The sequence below is a fragment of the Pseudopipra pipra genome, chromosome 9 (assembly GCF_036250125.1).
Source record: "Pseudopipra pipra isolate bDixPip1 chromosome 9, bDixPip1.hap1, whole genome shotgun sequence".
NCBI lineage: Eukaryota > Metazoa > Chordata > Aves > Passeriformes > Pipridae > Pseudopipra > Pseudopipra pipra.
The window spans coordinates 4,052,231-4,070,905 of NC_087557.1; the positions used below are offsets into that span (position 1 = coordinate 4,052,231).

The 18,675-nt window shown below is 48.1% G+C and overlaps 1 protein-coding gene across 13 annotated transcripts in view; it reads left to right on the plus strand.

Annotated features, from left to right (window-relative positions):
* Positions 1 to 18,150, plus strand: part of RASAL2 (RAS protein activator like 2) — a 164,917-nt gene extending 146,767 nt beyond the window's left edge. For 7 of the 13 annotated variants that reach the window (XM_064664159.1, XM_064664163.1, XM_064664162.1 and 4 more), the window contains 7 exons: positions 1,309 to 1,508; positions 2,781 to 3,642; positions 6,949 to 7,083; positions 8,441 to 8,643; positions 9,091 to 9,178; positions 11,198 to 11,228; positions 13,142 to 18,150. In XM_064664159.1, the coding sequence (XP_064520229.1) occupies positions 1,309 to 1,508; positions 2,781 to 3,642; positions 6,949 to 7,083; positions 8,441 to 8,643; positions 9,091 to 9,178; positions 11,198 to 11,228; positions 13,142 to 13,272 (1,650 nt within the window). In that variant the 3' untranslated portion in view covers positions 13,273 to 18,150. The remainder of the gene's footprint in view (positions 1 to 1,308; positions 1,509 to 2,780; positions 3,643 to 6,948; positions 7,084 to 8,440; positions 8,644 to 9,090; positions 9,179 to 11,197; positions 11,229 to 13,141) is intronic. The other 6 variants (XM_064664160.1, XM_064664156.1, XM_064664161.1 and 3 more) reach the window with 4 other exon arrangements.
* Positions 18,151 to 18,675: the final 525 nt, after the last annotated feature.

An 18,675-nucleotide genomic window follows, 5' to 3' on the forward strand; every position in this document is an offset into this window, starting at 1 on the left:
GTTGTATCAGAGTAAATTGAAATGTCCTTGACTCAAAAAGACTATGTATTAATCTCTTGTTTGATAACAAGTTGTGATCTTGTTTTTCCATTTCCCTTGTACGTGCACACAGTGTACATTCCAAATGTATGGATCTGCATAGCCCTTTCCATAGGTTAGACATATGGATCTATCCTAGCAGGCCCTTGGGAGCTGGTATAGGGGTTTGCAAAAAAGAGAACTGAGGGGTAAAGTTACATGCAATACAGCTTTACTGTAGGGAGTGACTGGGAAATGATGAGAGAAGTCACCTCAGCAATTTTAATAGCCACAGAAGTGTCTGTAAAGAGACCTCTCTGTGGAGCCCAACTGAATACCTGCTTACAGGAAAATAAGGCTATCTTTGAGAAGTACATTGGTTTTGTAGCAGAGTTTTAGTTCTTGTATAAACCTGCAGCACCTTCACCTTCTTCCTGCAGTCCCAAGAGCCTGGAGATGCCCTGTAGCTGATATCCCAGCAGTGGCCCAAAGGGGTGAGAAAGCCAGAGCGTGGAGGAGCAGCCTTCCTTGCTGAAGGCCCGCTGCTCTCACCCCAGGCCTGGCCAGCACTGAGCTAAACTGTAACTGCAGCCACACAATTAATCCCATGCTGGTGGGATGATATTGGGATGAGGATCTTTGGTGCTCTCATGCAGTTATTTTTCAATGTAGGTAGGGAAGAATGGCTTCGTTGTTGATAACGGTGCGCCAGGAGAAGGCGTCGGTGCAGGATGCCAAAAGTGAAAGGCTTATGAGATGAAAACCTCCCCTTTCCCCATCACCCGCAACCCCTGTGATCCTCTCATGATCCCCTGGAATGCTGCATCCCCTTGTCTGTTGGCATGCATTTCCTTTACCACACGACACCCCCTGCCTGGAAAGTTCCCCACACTGGCTGGATCTGTAGCCTTTGAATGCCCTTCAATGAGCCGATGCCGTAGTTTTCACTTTGACCTCACCCACCCTGGACTTAGCGTGCTTTGCATGATAGTTTTGCACTGGAATGGCAATAGTTTTGTTTTATTGAGCATGATTTTTATTTTTGGGGGGTCAATCCTAATTTCTTTTCTATTTCCTTTTCTTTCCTCAATGTCTGCTGCACCCCGTTTCGTCTCCTCCATCCATCTGGTCGCCGTCGTTGCGCTGCTCCATAACACACTGCATTCCGATCCTGGCACACCCGCACACAACCACCCACCCTCCTTCCTTCCACCTCCATCCCTCCGCCTCTGTGCACCGGTACCAAAAATCAAAAACCCGGCGGATGTCGCGGTGCTTGTATCCAATTAGGGTGAAAATTCCTTCCTACAGGCAACCGTGGCAAAACTGGGACCCCTTCCTCGTATTCTTGCGGATATCACAAAATCAATGACCAACCCCACACCCACGCAGCAGCAGCTGAAGCGCTTCACTGAGCACAGCTCCAGTCCAAACGTCACGGGAAGTCTCTCCTCGGGACTTCAGAAGATAACCGAGGACCCCACCGATGGGTATGTCCCAGCCAGGGCTCGAGGGCAGGTGTGGGGGGCGTTGTTAAACCTGTGAAGAGTTGGAACAAGATGATCTTCAAGGTCCCCTTTCAACCATTCTGTGGCTCTATGATTCTAAGAGTCGAGCACTTCATCACCTGAACTGGCTGCCCAGCCCCGCTGTGGAACGGGGAGCTTGGGCCTCTCTCGGGGGAATACACGCTCCCAGTAAGATGTGCACAAGGTGGCACTGGGGACCTGAAGCTTTGGACTTAGCCAGGACTCAAACACATCTCTGGGAGTCAGTGACTTAAGCTGCTAAAACCAATTTTAGGATTTACTGCCAGCCTGGGTGTCCAGATGCACAGTCAGCCATTGTGTTTCCTTCTGGCCATCGGGCTGCTTATTTACTGCTGATGGAAAAACTGAGCTGTAGGTGGAACTTATTTCTTGTGGAACAGCAAAACTAGTCCCTGCTGTGTTTAGTGCAGCATTTCTTCTACTGTAACAGCTGTTAATCTGGACCTGTGACACGGCAGAACTGCCAAAGAGCTTGGCTGCTGCGGTCTCAGAGTAATTTTTGTGCTGTCAGGTACAGGGGCCAGTTTTGTCATGTGGAATTCTCTGCCCTCTGAGCTTACATCCAGATATACAGGAGCCTTGACACAACTCCTGCTGAATTTTCAGACCTCCATAATACATGAAGTCATAGAATCATTAAGGTTGGAAAAGCCCTCTAAGATTATCAAGTTCAACTGCTGACCCAGAACAGCCAAGGACACCACTAAACAATGTCTCCAAGTGCCACATCTACAAGCCTTTTAAATCCCTCCGGGGGTGGTGACTCCACCACCGCCCTGGGCAGCCTGTGCCAGGGCTTGACAACCCTTTGGGTGAAGAAATTTTACCTAATACTCAATTTAAACCTTCCCTGGCACAACTTGAGGCCATTTCCACTTGTTACATAATGCTGGCAAAGGGTTAAATGGGATCTGATGTCTGCTGGAGGCAGAAGGGGCTAAGGGGGGAGGACTTGGTGGGAATGGTTTGGATTTCACCTCTGAAAAAAAAATAAAGATGAAGCACTTCTTGAATCAAACACAGTTCTCCAAGATAAGCTGTAATTAAAGAAGAGTGTGTTCTGACTTGCACACAAAATGCTCATAAAAGGAAGTCTGGTTCCTTGAAGCTTTCAGTGGGGGGAGGTTACATGAGGTAGAAGGACTTCTCTGGGACACATCTCTTGGGGTCTTGGCTGCTCAAAAATTAACCAAATTCCTTTCCACTCCACAGGGACATAAACAGACTGAAGTCTCCAACCCAGGAAAATGTAGATGGACATTTTAGGGGCAAGACCTTACTGCTGGTTCAGCAGGCATCCACCCAGAGCATGACATGCTCGGATAAGGATGAGAAGGTAAGTGTCTTGCCCAACGGACGTAGCATCTCCCTCATGGACCTCCAGGACCCTCACACGACCCACGGTGACTCTGGTTCCATGATGCACGACGTGCCTTTGCGCCTGGCCGGCAGCCAGCTCTCCGTCACCCAGGTGGCCAACATCAAACAGCTGTGGGACACTCAGAGCACCCCCCAGAGCGCTCCCCAGGTTCGGAGGCCTCTGCACCCAGCTTGGAACCAACAGGGCAGCCTCCGGCCTCTCTCATTCCAGAACCCGGTTTACCAGCTCAACAACCCGAGCCCGCCGATGGCCAAGGCCTCTGTGGACTCCAGCCCGGAGAACCTGAGCACTGCCAGCTCCCGGAGCCGCAGCAACAGCGAGGACTTCAAGCCCAGCGGGCGCAGCAACAGCAGCCTGGAGGACTCTGCCAAGCGCAGCTCGCAGAGCGAGGACTCGTCCCGGCGCCCCACGGGCACGGACAAGCACGTCCCGGTGGTGCTGCCCCGGCAGAACAGCAGCAGCCAGGCCCAGATCCGCAAAATGGACCAGACCGTGCTGGGCACCAGGGCCAAAACGCTGCACACCCTGACACACAGCCCTTCCCTGCGCAGCACGGGCAGCATGTCCGGGGCGTCGGGGGCCATGGGCACTGAACCCATCCAGAACGGGAACCGCTCCCGGCACCAGTCCTCCTCCTCCAGGGAAAGCCCCGTCCCGAAGGTGCGGGCGATTCAGCGGCAGCAGACGCAGCAGGTAAGGAAAGCCTGTCTCCAGGCCTCTCTGCTTGGGGGTTCAGCCCACTGCTCCTTGAGCTGCAAAGCCTTCTGACCTTGGAGTTGAGCTGAATCGAGAGCAGCAGCACTTAAGCCAGTGGTAAGTGTAAGGACTAGTCATGCTTGTCACCATCATAAGCTTGGCAAACCAGCTTATCTCTTACACTGGGATGCTTTTGTACTACATTTAAAAAGAACTGCTTTCCATTTACTAAGGTAGCAGCAAGCCTGCTGAAAGAAACAGAACTGGAAACATTCCCTGAATTAAATGAAAAAAACAAAACAAAACAAAACAAAAAAACCAAAACAGGAGCAGCTTTGTTCCGAATGGAAGTTCAGATTGCCACGTGAGACTGAGTTTGCCCTGTGGTGCTAATTTAAAAGCAGAGCTGCCTCAAAACAGGGAAACGAACAAAGATAAAACATCATGGAATAAACTGCTGCCAAAGTAACAAATAAGCATGGTTGTCTGAAGTGTGGAGAAATCCATATTTCACCATGATGAAACAATCTCTTGCTGGTCCTCAAATAAGTGCTGTTTTTTCATTAATCATCCCAAACTATGAATAATGCAGATATTTTCTGGAAATGAGTGCTTATATCTACCAGCTCCTGATGCGCTTTATCAGTTGTTCATAGGCAACTCTAAATCAAAGGTTTCCTGTCAAAAAGCCAACATTCCTTTACCATTTTTGAAAGAAATAATGATAATCCTGTTGGGACTTGCTGTGTAGGAAAATCTTTTCCTGAGTTAATTTAAAGAGAAATTTAAATGCTCGGCAGTGCAGTGAAGGTAAAAAACTCGATGTGCAGGTCAGAGGTTTTGCAGGAGGAAGGCTTTGGGCTGTGAGGTGAAGCTGGCAGAGCAACCTCTGCCCAAGGTTTTCCTGCTGTCCCTGTCAGTGGAGCGTTCTTGGCAAACTCCTGAATGCTGCAATTAAAGGCAGAAAATCTGAATGATGCCTGGGAACCCAGGAGCAATCAGGCCTTCAAAACTACTTTGATACCTGAAGCTCACTGAAGTACGAGACCAGAAACACTGAATCACAAAGCAAAGCTTTAATAGGCCAAGTTAGTAACACCCAGAAAAGCAATTGTGTATTATTTGAAGTGGGTATGTTTGTGCCCTCCTGTGTTTTACATTTGGGCATAGAGGCATGGATAGGTGTTCACGGAATACAATCAGGCCTTGTGTGGTGGTAGGGCGTTTTTAGGCCAGTAACAAGGATAAATTTGAAAGGGATGTGCACCCACTTATTTTCCCACTCTGTTTTCTATACTAATTGTTTCCACTGGATTCATTAGAGTACTTGCTCCTGCTTTGTTCAGAGAAATCAATTTGTTCTTTCCTTCCCCCCACCCATGAACAACGTCTCAAAGTGTTGCCAAATCAAGTGGCCAACATTTTTTTTTGAGGCAAATTCCATTGCGTGCTTTTAATTGCAAATTTTGTTGTGGAATTCCGTTCTTACTTAAAAAAGAGAAAGAGAAGAGAGAAGCTGGGCATGTTCTTTCTGGGCATGTTCTTTCTAGGCATGTTTTGTGGGCGTTATAATTGTTGGACTCTGTTCTCTACAAGTTCCATTTGTTTCTGAATATAGAGCTGGGCCCTTTGTTTGCTGGGAGAGGTCACTTTTTGCCTTCCATTTCCATTTAGGAGGTAGGTGGGAACAGAAATGTCAGTGTGTTCCTTTGGAAGAGAGGCAAAGAAGGGAATTAATACATGATCCTAGCAGGCTGGTTCTTTTTTCCCCTTTAGTAGAGTATAACTCATAACCCATTAGCATGTGAAGTGCTTGCCATCCACTTACTCTTTGTTGGCTTTCAGAGTTTGGCTGCTGGAAGTAATCTGTCCTAAACTTGCAAGGTTGTTTGGCCAGGTTTGCTGCTGCTCAGCAGTCTGGAACATGGCTGGGCATGGACTACTTTGTAGTCACATTTCTGCTTTCTCAGTCCTCCATAGCTCCAGTGAATGCTTATCCATCGCTGCTCCTGATTTCTCCAAATACTCACAGAGCCAAAGTATTTACCTCTGGGAAGAGCCTGTTGGTGGCAGAGCCACACACACAGTTCATGGTCTCCCTTGCCGTGGCTGCCTGACAGCAAATGCCATAAAAATAAATCTGAATTAAGGAGCTTTGCCAGGCTGCCACACTATACCTAAGGGGCTATTAGCCTTTCTGCTGTGAAGACTTCCTTCTAGGGAAAAGGCCTCTGCTAAATACAGGGATTTTTGCTAATCCTACATCTCTCCTTTGCCTTTACACCCATCTTTACTGAGGCTTCTTCCATGGATGCTCAGGACAGCTGGGCTGTGGCAGCAGATGCAGCACCTGCCAGCCCTGTCCTCCTGGGAGGAGAAACACAACGGGAGGGTGACGTGATCCCTGACTCCTAAAGAAGCTGTCCCTCCCCCATGGAAAGCTCCTGGCTGAATCTGGGACTTCAGAAGCCCCAGCCAGGGAAGATGTTGCACTTTGGTTCAACATGGGGCCAGGCAGGGAGCTGAAGAGCTGCCTGGGCACAAAAAGAAGCTGCAGTTGGGGGGGAGTTGATCTTTTGCATTTCTCAAGAACTTGAGACAGTATTGCTCTTTCAGGGGTAATTATGCTAATTCCTGTGCTTATAAACTCGTCTTTGTCCATGAAAATTGCTTGGAATTTGTAGCAAGACGTGTTTTCCCCAGCCAGGCAGAGAGTTTCTTGGGGTTTTTTTCTTGGCTCCCTTTTTGGATTCCCTTAAAGAGGAAAGAGAGCCTCCAAAGAGGTTGGACAGTTCTCCCAGTCAGCACCACTATGACATTGTTGCATCCCCCTGCCACGTTAAAGTCCTGCTGTGCTGTCCCAGATCCAAGCTGTGCAGTCCCATGCTCCTCTGTAGTCTGTCCCAGCCTGGCTGAGGAAGCTGCTCCCAAGTTCAGCTCCTCAGCACTCCAAGGAAACCAACCTCTCCTACCTGTGAGCAAAGCTTTGTCACTCTGTTTTCTCTCTGGGAGACATGGCAGGGTGAGAAAACCTTACTGACAGTGTGGCAAAGGCGAGAACAAGATTGGGAAACGAGAACTTAGAGAGAAAGAAAAATTTCTCAAGTGCATTGGTTTTAGAGGGATTCAGGTAGTTGCTGCACATCCAGAGTCAAGGGAGGATGGTGTATCCCTGCAGGAGAGGTTTGGGGGATCCTTTGAGACTGATAGTCATGGGCATCTTTCTCCTCCAAATCAGGGGAATTTTAGAGCTGGTTTGTGTGTGGTTTCTCTGAGGGATGCTTACAGCTGTCTCTGCCCCAGGTGCAGTCGCCTGTGGACTCTGCCACGTTGTCACCGGTGGAAAGGACGGCTGCCTGGGTGTTCAACAACGGGCAGTATGAGGAGGCCAAGAAGGACACAGCACAGAGCTTGGATGATGTCAAGCACGCTGAGAAGGTAGATTTTATTCTGTGTGCAGCCAGCTCAGGGGTACCAGTGAGTCCTGTGCACCCACAGCCGAGCTCGGATGGGCTTTCAGGCCCTGCTGTCTCAGCGTCATGGGTTTGCACTCGGGTTGTATTGGCAGAGCTCCTGCTGTACATGCTGCCACACATTCCTGCAGTACAGCATCCCATAGCACAGATTACAGGCTGCAGCATGTCAAATGGGGGCAAACTGACAGAGCTGAGCTTGTACATCACATCTGGCACCTAGTGCATCGTGAGTCACGCTGCCCGAGTGTATTACATCCTGCTCAAGTCATTAGTTTTTATTATTTTTTATTTATGCACTACAGCTACAACATTCTGCCATTCTTCTCTGCTTGCAAAACATTTTAGTGATCATTAACTCTGTAAAAAAAAAAAAATCAGGGTTGTTAACCTGACAGAGGATAGCTTAGGATGTGCTCAGCGACTGCACAGGGCTCGGTAAATGCAGCTCAGCCTTCATCAGCAGTTGCAGTCAAATATTGTCTTGGGCTTCCCCTGAGGCAAATGCCTGTCACCCAGGTAGTGCAACGTTTCTGGGCTGCATGGAAATCTTTATGATCTGGTTTTTTTAAAGCATATGTTTTTTCAGAAGTAGATTCCATTTTTCCAAGTACAGTTACATCCACATGCTGCTGTGGGCATGAAGTTGTATAAGAGTTTTGGTATTTTGAGAAGACAGGGAATGAGGAGAAGAACATTCAGTGGACAAAGAAGCCGGAACATAAGATTGTTAAGAAAGGTGAATGAACCCAAAACAAAGGAGTATGTTTAGATTCATGGCACTATTGCAGAAGTGATTGTCCACAGAGACAAGAAATAGAAGACCAAAACCTCAGCCAGGTAACCTGACAGGCTCTGGTCTGCAGTGACTGGTTTGCTCTGACTTCACCTGAGGTTTCATGCCCTGGTTAGGTCCTGAAGAGTGAATTATTTGTGTCCTGCGTGAGTCTGGTTTGTAGGTTTGGGCACCCCAGGCCAGTTGACAGGCCATTAGCAGCATCTGTCTGGGAACTGCTCAGATCTGGAGTAACAGGAGATGTTACGAGTCAGAGCCATGTCAGAGCCCCCTGACTGCTTGAATTGTGCTGCAGAGTGACACCCCACAGCGTGGGAGCAGCTTGATGCCCAGTGGGAGCCTCTGTGCTCCTCTCTGTGTTGCCCCCAGGTTTGCTTGTCACTTCCTTTACTTCAATCAACTTGTTTCTCATTCCAGAAAAACCCAGCATCCTCTTAAGAGCAGCAGAGCATTACGATGATCTGATCTTTTCCTTTGCATCTGATTTATAAAGTAATACAGTGTAACCCTCCTTGCCCCCCTGCAGTACGAGCAGGAGATAGCGAAGCTGAAGGAGCGCCTGCGGGTGTCCAGCCGCCGGCTGGAGGAGTACGAGCGGCGGCTCCTGGTGCAGGAGCAGCAGATGCAGAAACTGCTGCTGGAGTACAAGTCTAGGCTGGAGGACAGCGAGGAGAGACTGCGCAGGCAGCAGGAGGAGAAGGACAGCCAGATGAAAAGCATCATCAGCAGGTGAGGCTTTGGGAAGTTCGGGAGTGGGCAGGACAAGCAGCTCCCCTGTGCCACGTGTTCTCCCCGTCCTGTCTTAGAGGTGAAGAAAGGGGGATGCAGGTGGGGAAGCTTGCCTGAGATTGTCAGGAGAGCAAAGGAAAATGTTTGGGAATTGTGTAACCCTGGTCTCTGTTGTACTTATTGCAGATCTTTCTTCCTTTGTTTGGAATCTGTACGTGAGATCAGTTTGTCAGAGCAGTTGCATTTTTGGCAGTGTCCATTCTGAGAATAACAAGGTTAAGCAATTGGGAGTGTCAGATGGAGAGATAATCTTTCCTGAGAGCAGCAGAATTCTTTCCTGCTTCCCTTGCCAGAGCCAGGACAAGCACAGAAGTCAAACCAACAGAGTACCTCAAACACTTGGGAATAGTATTAAACTGTCCTAATTTGTCCCTCTCTGCTCATCAGACTCATGGCCGTTGAAGAGGAGCTGAAAAAGGATCACGCAGAGATGCAAGCTGTCATTGATGCAAAGCAGAAAATCATTGATGCACAGGTAGGTAAGGAGCTTGGGATCTCCAAGAACTCGTGTGTAGAACCCTTTATTCTCCCTCTCTCCTGCCCCAGCATTGTTCCCTATCTCCCAAGCCGGGTCAGCCCATGGTGTCACTTACTGCCTTCTGGGAGAGAATTGGGGTGTTTAATTCATACAGACCTGCCTGACCTGGGCTTTGAGGCAGCCTGGCAACAAATCCCAGGACTGATCACTTCTCCAAAACCTTTGCTACTTTGTGAGATTCCAAGGGAGTAAAGGAGCAGGAGTGCATTGTGGAGATGTTGTTCCAAGTGTGGGCCTGGGACCTCTGGGAAAGCTGTGCCTCACCCCAGCATAGTTCAGCTGCCATGTGCATGCATCTCAGCTGTGCCAGCTCCAAGCATGGCTTTGGACAGTGGGGTCAAGGAAAGAGAATGCTGCAACAGAGCATTGCTCTGGGAATGTCATGTGTGGCATTTCACCCCAGTTGGCCATCCCTGGTAGTCCTGGGGAAATGCCCATTTTCCACAGACCTGCAGTGCCTGCCCTGGTCACCCCAGGGCAGCTGTGGGGAGGGGATCCAGCAGGCAGTGCATGTGGGTGTATCCTATGGGGTCATTCCAGCTTTTCCTCTGTGTCTGTGCTGATCCCACAACAGGACCTGGGACTGGTTTGTATCTGCCTGCCGTGTTACATTTGTGGTATTTGCATTTGGAGGGTCTCTTTCCTGCTTCTGGGCTTTTCAGGAGTTCCAACTGGAAACTTCCCTTAATAATTTTTTCAGGAATAACCCAAGTTATTTCAGAAAGTTGTTTCTCTACACAAAGAGTGGTGGAGGGGGAGCCTCTGTTGAGGCTGTTGAACATGTTTAAAGGTGGCACTGGGGTATTAGAAATGTTTGAACTCATGTGGAACTGGAGGAAAATATAAAGCAGCAAAAAGCTGTGTTTTTAAAAGCCTGGTAACACATATTTATAGCAGATTTTTTTTTTTTTGAAAGATGTGAATGTGCTGGGCAGTTTTTTTGGAGGTAGGCACAGTCAGGGCATCTCACTGTTCCACACATGGAATGGCAGCTGATCCAGACAGCAGCCTGGATTCCGAAGGGGGTGACACATTTTTCAACTGCCTCGAGAAGGTAGAAGGGGCACTGAGCAAACATAAAAAGTGAGTTTTGGAGGGGAAGACTTAGAGATTGTGACTGAGCAAGAAACCTGCCCTTCCCGTTGTTACCTGTCCGTGCCAGGAGGCTCCCAGCCTCAGTGTTGGTTATGGACTAGCAAGGTGGAGCGTGGACCACTCTGATCCCAGTGTCACCAGCTGTCAGAGGGGCCACTGCTGACTTGTGAGACCTTCAGACCCTCAGGACTGGGGGTGATCCTCCACCACACTTCATAAAATGATGCGGCATTTATCACCTGAGGTGGAAATTGTGGGGATAAAAAAAAACAGGAACAAACCAGCAGCATTAATGATTCCTCTTTTAATTTGACTCTTTTTTTCTTGGACAAGCAAGGTCACCAGCAAACCTTAACTGCTTCACTGTCATGGGCATGCCAGGCCATGCGGGAAGTGTAGTTGTCATTGCCCTTTCTTGGGTACCTGAGCAGAGGAGGAAACTGGTGAAAGATTCGGAACAGACTCGCCGGAGGAGCCCAGGTGTTTGCTGGGTTCTGTAGCAATCCCTTGAAGTTGTGCTTGGAAGATTTTATTTAGTCTGTGATTCCTTCAGTGGCTAGAAAAGGAAAGGGTTTTTTTACATGACATTCCTGGAGTTGTAACCCAGCCCATCACACCTGGCTGAAGAGTTAAAGGCTGCCACGGGCAGCACTGACCCGGGATTTTGTGCTTAGTGGCACTGGCACAGGACATGAGCTGTTCTCCTGACCCTGAGCAGCACCTCGGGTGGTTCCAGGCTCTGGGTCTCTGACCAAGCAGGGGATAGGTCTGGCTAAACTCTCTCCTGGGAGCAGCGGAGCTGCAAAAGAGTACTGGCCCAGTTGCTATTGCAAGTGACATCTCCGCTGTGTTAAATTACAGGTCATAAATGGGGATGAGATAATTCCAACAGGCAAGTAAACCCACTCAGTTCTCTAGCTGAGCAGTACCCAGTCCTGGCCCAGCTCACTGACCTCCTACCCATTCCAGCTCCTCCCGCTCCCTGTGCCGGATCCGAGCACGTTAGAGATGTGCCTGGTAGATCTAATTTTCCTTTCAGTGAGAAGATGCCTCTACTCACCAAGCTCATCCTCTTCAGATGGATTTTCCAAGTGCAGATTTCCAGCTGTTTTGCAGACCAGCTCAGTGAGAGCTCAGCGGTGCCAGAAAACAAACCAGCCTTTTATTCTGAACCCTTGGGGAAAATTCTGCAGAAGTGTTTCAGAAAAATTTTCAGACAAGAGATATTTTCATTCTAAATTATGTATTCCAGGTGAAATTTAGGAGTAGGAGCTTTGCCTTGCTGAGGACCACATTCCTGCTGAGGCAGTTGTGTTCTGCAGGGTTCATTTCAGCACAGGAGAGGAAAGGCCTGTAACTCCCCTGCTCTGTGTTCTCCCTGCTCCCATCAGCTGGATCAGGATGAGGGCCAGGGCAGGCCTCTGTGCCTTGTGTTTCCTCTTCTGTTTATTTACACAGAGCTTGGTCTCTTCAGGGCCCTAACAGAAGCAGGACTTAAATTCTGCCTTGTTTTTGCCCCTGAGCACTTAACCCTGTGGGGGAGCCTGCTGAGAAAAGCAAACATTGCTGATTAGTGCTGTACCCCACACCCTGATGGGCTGGGATCTGAATCCCAAGGGCCCGTGGTAGCTCCTGGGGGTCTCCTGAGCACTGTGTCTGAGCTTCCTTAATGTTTGTACCTTCCCTGCATCGTTTTTTTCCCCTCCATTTTGTTTCTCAATGGGCTGGACTGGGAAGAGTTCCTGCACACAGCTTATTTCAGTCGAGTAAATTAGGCATTCTCCTTTCTCAAAGAACAAAAGCCAATCAGTTGGTAGCATGGAGAGCACAGTTACCTATCTGCTGACTCTAGTGCTGCTTTCTGTGGCTACACTGTTATTACTTTTTTAGGAAAGATGAAAATTGTCATTTCTGATTGTGCCACCGACTCTCTGGCTTGTCCCTCCAGTGCGGTATCCCACTGCAGATACCCCACTGTCAGCAGGCTGGGGCTGGTGATGGGTTATATAAATTTAGCCCCCATCCTGGAGCTGTCTGCTGAAGATGGAGGCTGGCACCTTCTGTGCAAGGAGAATCTAACCGGGCACACAGATTCGTGGAGCCTGGGAGCCCCCTGAGCTGGAATGGGTCTAGGAGCAGCGTGTTCCGTGTTTGTTCTTTGTGTTCTGTCGATGGCATCTCCCCCCACCCAGTCTGCCCTGTCCCCCTCACCTCCAATAACCCCTGAGCGTTAGCTTTTGGCTGCTGCTTCTCTGTGTTGCTGTTGCACCGTCACCGCAGGCTGCCGTTATCCGCTTTTTTTTTTTAATTGTTATTTATTTGTTTCAAGCATCCCATGAGTTTACTCTGAGCACACTCCATCCAAAATACAGAGACTACGGCCGGTAGATACCACTTGTTTTCTCTGCCAGACGAAACCCCCACCACTTTTTGTTTTCTGCTGCCTGTTTCTGTTTTTCTGACACAGTTTTAAAAACAATATTTAAATTGGCTATCGTTGTTATTAACACCAACACACACACACACACACCCCCCGGCTCCCCTGTGGCAAAATCCCGCTGGCTGGGTGGAGCCCCCATGGCTGGATCAATGCACCGATGTCACCGGGACTCGCTGTCGCGCCAGAAGTCCAGGAGGGCCGGAGCGGAGCCCGTGGCACCCCCGGAAAACAGAAAGAGGCAGGCAGCCCATCTCACCAGGGAATGTTGGCCCACCTGCCTCCGCCTGGAACCCCCCGGGGGCCGCTCCCCGCCGAGGCCGCCGGGTGCGTGGGGGAGCTCTGACGCTGTGGGGTGTCTGTTGCAGGAGAAGCGGATCGTGTTCCTGGACTCGGCCAACACGCGGCTGATGAGCGCCCTGACGCAGGTGAAGGAGCGCTACACCATGCACGTCCGGAATGGGAACCCCCCCAAGCTTTCCATCACGGAGAATGGTGAATTCAAGAACAGCAGCTTCTGACCTGCCCCCCGGTGCTGCCCACCCGCTCCGTGGAAGAGCCAAGACGGAGCAGACTCGAGATACCACCACCCCCCTCCCCGTTGTCATTGTTGTACATAGTTCTGTACATTGGAAATTGTATTGTTAAAAACTGTACTGTTTGGGGAAAAAAAAAAAATTGTTCTAAAATTATTCTAAAGTCGTTTTAAGATTGTATTTAAAGAAATTGTATTTAAAATCGTTTTAAGATAGTATTGTACATTTAATAAAGTATTGTACATTTTTTTTCAGTTTAATAAAATTGGAAAACCGAGTCTGAAGGGTGGGCTTTGATTCCCCACTCAGGGCCAGGAGAACCAGGCTCCCGAGAACAAGTCCTTCCGGATCACTGTGTAAATAGAGGGAGCTCTTGGGTCGTGTACAGAAAATGCCAATGTAAAATACCAAAAGGAGGTGAATACTGTAGATTTTTTTAATTATTGCTATTTTTTTTATTATTATTATTATTATTATTTTGTTTTTCTCTTGTTGAAAGCACTGCAGTCCTGGGAGGAGGAAGAGGGGAGTGTGTGTGTGTTGTGGGTGAGAGAGGTGAGCAGTGGAGTACCTGAGACAGCAGCTGGCTGATAGGAGGACATGAGTGGAATGGATTCCATAGGAAAACTCATTGGCTGGGTTCATTCCCCTCTTCCCCAGCTGGTCTTTAACTGAACGCAAACTTGATAGCAAACATTTTAGCAAGAAAACTGACTCTTGCTGTGTCCTGTACCTGCTTTCAATAGGACTCCAGAAAAAAAAGAGTCTTTCTGACGATTTTGACAAGGTACAAAGTGGGAGCAGCAACCTGGTTTCCTTGCATTTGCACAGTCAGGCTTCCCGTCAGACAGGGTGAATCTGCAGGATTTCCTGGTAGGATTATTTCTTTTTTTTTTTACTAATGCAGTTTTATATTTTCTGTTTGGAGAATTTACAGACCTGTAAATACTTTTTTAACAATTTCTAGCCAGTCCCCACTGTACACACTGTGCAGCAGCACCCTGAATTCCCTCTCTGCACTCCATCCGGAACAACCAGGTTAATGCTCTCGGAAAGGGCTAATCAAAGGGTGCCCATGCCCAGCACAGGAGATTCCATATGCAAAATTCCCTTTTTCTAGAGGATTTCTGTATTTTAACGCTCGCTTATTTTCAGTGTTTCAGCCACTTGCTTAGCCAGTCTAGTTCCAATTAAAGGTGTGATCTTCCATTTCCACTGAAATTTTCTTTCTCTGGATACTTTAAAGGAATGATTTTTTTTTTTGAGTTCTGTAGACACCAGTTTTCCTGGAGGAGTTTTGACTAAGCTTTTGTCTCCAATTCCTTCCAGTTGCATTTCATAGGAGCATGCTTACAGGCTGTGTGTGAATGGGATATCATTCCAAAGTGACCTTCTCCTGGGAAATAGTGACATTCACAACCTGCAGCAGGTGAGCAGGAAATGACTTTGTATTGTCAATTCTCGTGATTTCATCAAATGCCACAATAGTTAATCTGAGAGGGTTTTTTTTTTTTAAAGCCCCATTTTCTGGAGTCATGTAATAGCATGTGAATCTTCACTTCCAGTTTTTGCTGTGCATTTCTGGCCCCAAAACTCACAGTAAATAAAGTTATTGGAGCAGCAATTGAAATTTTGAATTACAGAAATGTGCTGATAACGAGTGTGATTAACCATTCACGCATGTTGTGGAAATTGGAAAAGTTTACTTGAGTTGGAGACAAAAGCTCGAGAGGTGCCTGGGTGTGGGATGTGTCATGAAAAATGCAGGAGTTCCTAAGCCAGTTTCTTGCACATGAATTATTGGCACAATACTAAGACCCAGATTTGGTTGTCAGGTTTGCTTGGGGTTTTTTTGGAAATGGATGAATCTCTGTGGTTAATGCAGCTGGTGGGTGCAGTGTGTAACTGCTGTGCCTGGTGCTTGTGTCACAGTACTTGAGTTACCATTGTCACCCCAGCGTGTTCTGTGAGTCTGCATCAGTGCAGAGACCCAGCGTGTCCTGCACTGTAGGATGGGTGCGGATCAATCCTGGCAAGGCCTTCTAGAGCTCACTAGTCTGCAGCCAGTTGGGGTTGGTGTTCAGTGCTGGGTTCTTTGAGATCAAAGCTGTTCTGGCTGCTGGGCTGTGACTTGGTGCTGAAGGCCGAGGAGCGGCCCTGGCTCGTTTGGGGTCAGCACAGACACACCAAGGGTTGTGCTCTGCATTTGCTCAGCAGTGATTACTTTTCCATACTTTCCAAACTGTCTTCCAGCTCTAGGTCCTTGCTGACCTGTGATATTTTCTTCCTCAAACTGTGCCTTTAAGTTCCTCCTTCCTTCATGTCTCACAGCCGTAGAAGCCTCTCGAGTCTGTATTAACCTGTCGTGTGAGTGGCTCTTCGACACAAAACCTTTGCAACCCCCTGTTTGTGGAGTATTTCTGTGGGAGCCGCATCTCCCCACAGCTATGTGCTGGAATTGCACAGCTGCAGCACGGGAAACGTGTTCCCAGAAGTAGCCTTTTGGGATGGGCATGTGCATTGCTGACTTGTTGCATAGTGCAGATAGTGGGGTGTGCTGTGACCAAGGCGTGAAAACAGCTGATCTGCACTGATAGAATGAGGCAGAAGCAGATGTGTTGTTCTGGGAGTGTGAGTTTGGCATTAATTGGGGAAATGCCTTTCACTTGTGCTCCCCAGCGCCCTGCTACTGGCAGAGGGGCTGGCTCAGTTGTGTGGTTTGATGCTGAAGGCTCTGTCTGAGGTGTCCCCTTTGGTTTCTGCAGCGAAATGCAATAGGGGCAGCATTCCAGCCTGGATTTTTAGAGGGGAAATGATCCCTGCCCCAAGATCCATTTGTTTTGGTGAGGTCTGATCACCTGTTTCAGTCGTGCATCACTCTAACAATGTACCTTCTGTGTGTTTCTCAAGCCTGTAGGAAAAAGTAGCGACTCTAGAGTCTTTTAGTGTGGTCCTCACAGCTCGTTGCTGGGCTGGTTGTTTCTCTCCTATTCCAGTTTCTCCCCTGAGCTGCAAAGTGTTTTCCTCCGAGTCCTGCCACCGAGGAGATGCTGCCTGCTGACCCCGGAGGGGGTGAGGGTTGCAGACTCAGTGCTGCAAGACTAAAATTGATCAGCTGCAGCACAAAACACTCTGCTCCTGGCAGCTGTCTCTCCTGGTTTGTTACCGAGCAGCTTTCCAGAGAAATTTTCAGCCGCCTCAAGCTGACAATATGTGAAAATGCCAGTTCCTATTTCATCCAGACTGATAAAAATTCAAGTGGCACTAAACCACGTGTCTGCTCGGGAGCAGGAGCCCTGCCTGGGCCTGAGCACGTTTGGGTTTAGACTCGTAGCCAGTGGGTTCTGCAGCAGCGAGGGAGGGAATAGTGTGATGTGTGTGATGGGGAGCGTGACAGACACTGGGTTTGGGTTTGTACTCTGAGCAAAGGCACTGGGCCGTGTCTAATCCTGTGCAAGGAAACAGATGAAGGAGGGTAGGAAAAATGGAATAGCCTGTAGGAGGAAGGAATATTTGTGTGTTCCTCAGACTGAACAGGAAAGTCGCCCCATCCTGGTGTCTCGGTCAGTGCTGGCCATGTTAGTACCTTTCCAGGAGGATTCTTCCCAAACCTCAAAGCCACCCAGGCTTCTGAGTGCTCAGGGAAGCTGAGCAGCCTCTTGTGTGTGGCCTCGTGGCACACTGTGTGTGGTGTCTGCAAGAGTGTGTGAGAGATGGCCAGAGTGACATGGGATAAGCGCTAAGAGGACAGAGGGAGCACAGCCTAGGGGCAGCATCCTGTAAATCCCTGTTCTTTGCAACTCTAGGAATTCAGACCTTTTTTTTTTAAGGGAAATAGATTTCACATCCAGGAATTACAAGCTGTTTTTTCCCTGCTGTGTCAGAAATGGGCAGCTATGCATAAAAGCACAGATTCATGCAGCTACACATTTTGCCACGTTCCTCTCCAGTGGCATAACTCAGGCAGGGGATCTACAGGAGCCTGGAAAGGGATGTGTGTACTTTCTAGTTAGACAGTATGAGGTGTATTAACTAACAAATTCTTTATCCATCTAATAAATCCTCTGAGAAATGGGGTTTATTTTATGTACATACATTTGCTTTGGGTTGGCTTAGCTTGTTTTTATTTCTCATGATATATTAATCTCATGTTTTAGTGCTTGCTTAAGCCCACCAGCTTTTGACTTGAAGTCCATCAGTTGTCCAGCCATGCCCATGGGATGTGTCAGCAATACTTCCCTGTATGTGTGAATTCTGCTTGTGTTCTGCACAAATGTCTGTGTTGTTCCTGGAAAACAATTCCTGTTCGGGTTGGACCACAAAATGTATTTCCATCAGTGATTGGCTTGGTCAGCCACAGGTATCCAGCTGAGTCTGCCGGAGGAAAAAGGGTTAAATTTAGGCCAATGTTTTTAGGTGTTTGCTTCTCCACAGTAAGTTAACTCCCAGGAGAGTGAGCATGTCCTTACAGACCATGCCTGCCAGGAATCCTACCTGTAAAAATAGACTTTCTGTCTCAAGGGCCTTAATAAGAGTGTTACTACACAGAACTGTTTTACAGTGATAGCTCTAAATAATTTATTTTTTATTTCAACAAAGTACACCTTAAAAAGGAATAAACTTGTTTTTCAAGGCGTATTTTTATGCTCGTAGCACTGGACTGTTTGGTCTCTGAGATCCATTTCTGCATTTCATTGCCTGGGTTTGTTTTAAAGAAGATTTATTTTTGTTCTGTGAATAATTTTTGAAGGTTCTTGTAATATGTACAGATATAGATACATTTGAGGACTTTTATTGATATTCCTACAAAGAATACAAATAAACTTTAACTTTAAACAGTTTGGACTCGGTAAACTTACGCTGATTTAAAATTCTGCTCTTCCTGCACTCAGTTTGTGCTTGTGTTTAAGTGCAGAGGGTGGAGGGGAAGGAACTATGACAGTGTAATGTAATGTCTGGGATGGAGCAACTCCCACTTGGAGCTGCCTGAGCAATCCAAGGGGTCTGGGACCAAGTGGGGCAGCGGGATTAATTCCTACCTCCTGTTGCTATGGGTTGTGTGATGTGCTGGGCTGTCCAGCACAGGTCCTAGGGCAGCATCCTGAGTTCTGCCTCCCTGTGCCTGTGACCTCAGTGCTTCCCGAAGCTGGGAAGTATCTGGCATTGTGGAGTGAGAGAGCGACAATCTGTGGAGACATGGAGAATTGCTCTCTGCTTCTTTTAGCCATGGGGGTTTTTTTTGTATAAGTGGTGAAAAGAGAGTTCCCTTGTATTAATTAACATGTTTATTCCTCTCATGCCAGCCCAGTGAATGTGATCAGCCCAGTTTTCCTGTTCAGTCCATTCCCAGATTACAGGTTCTCACC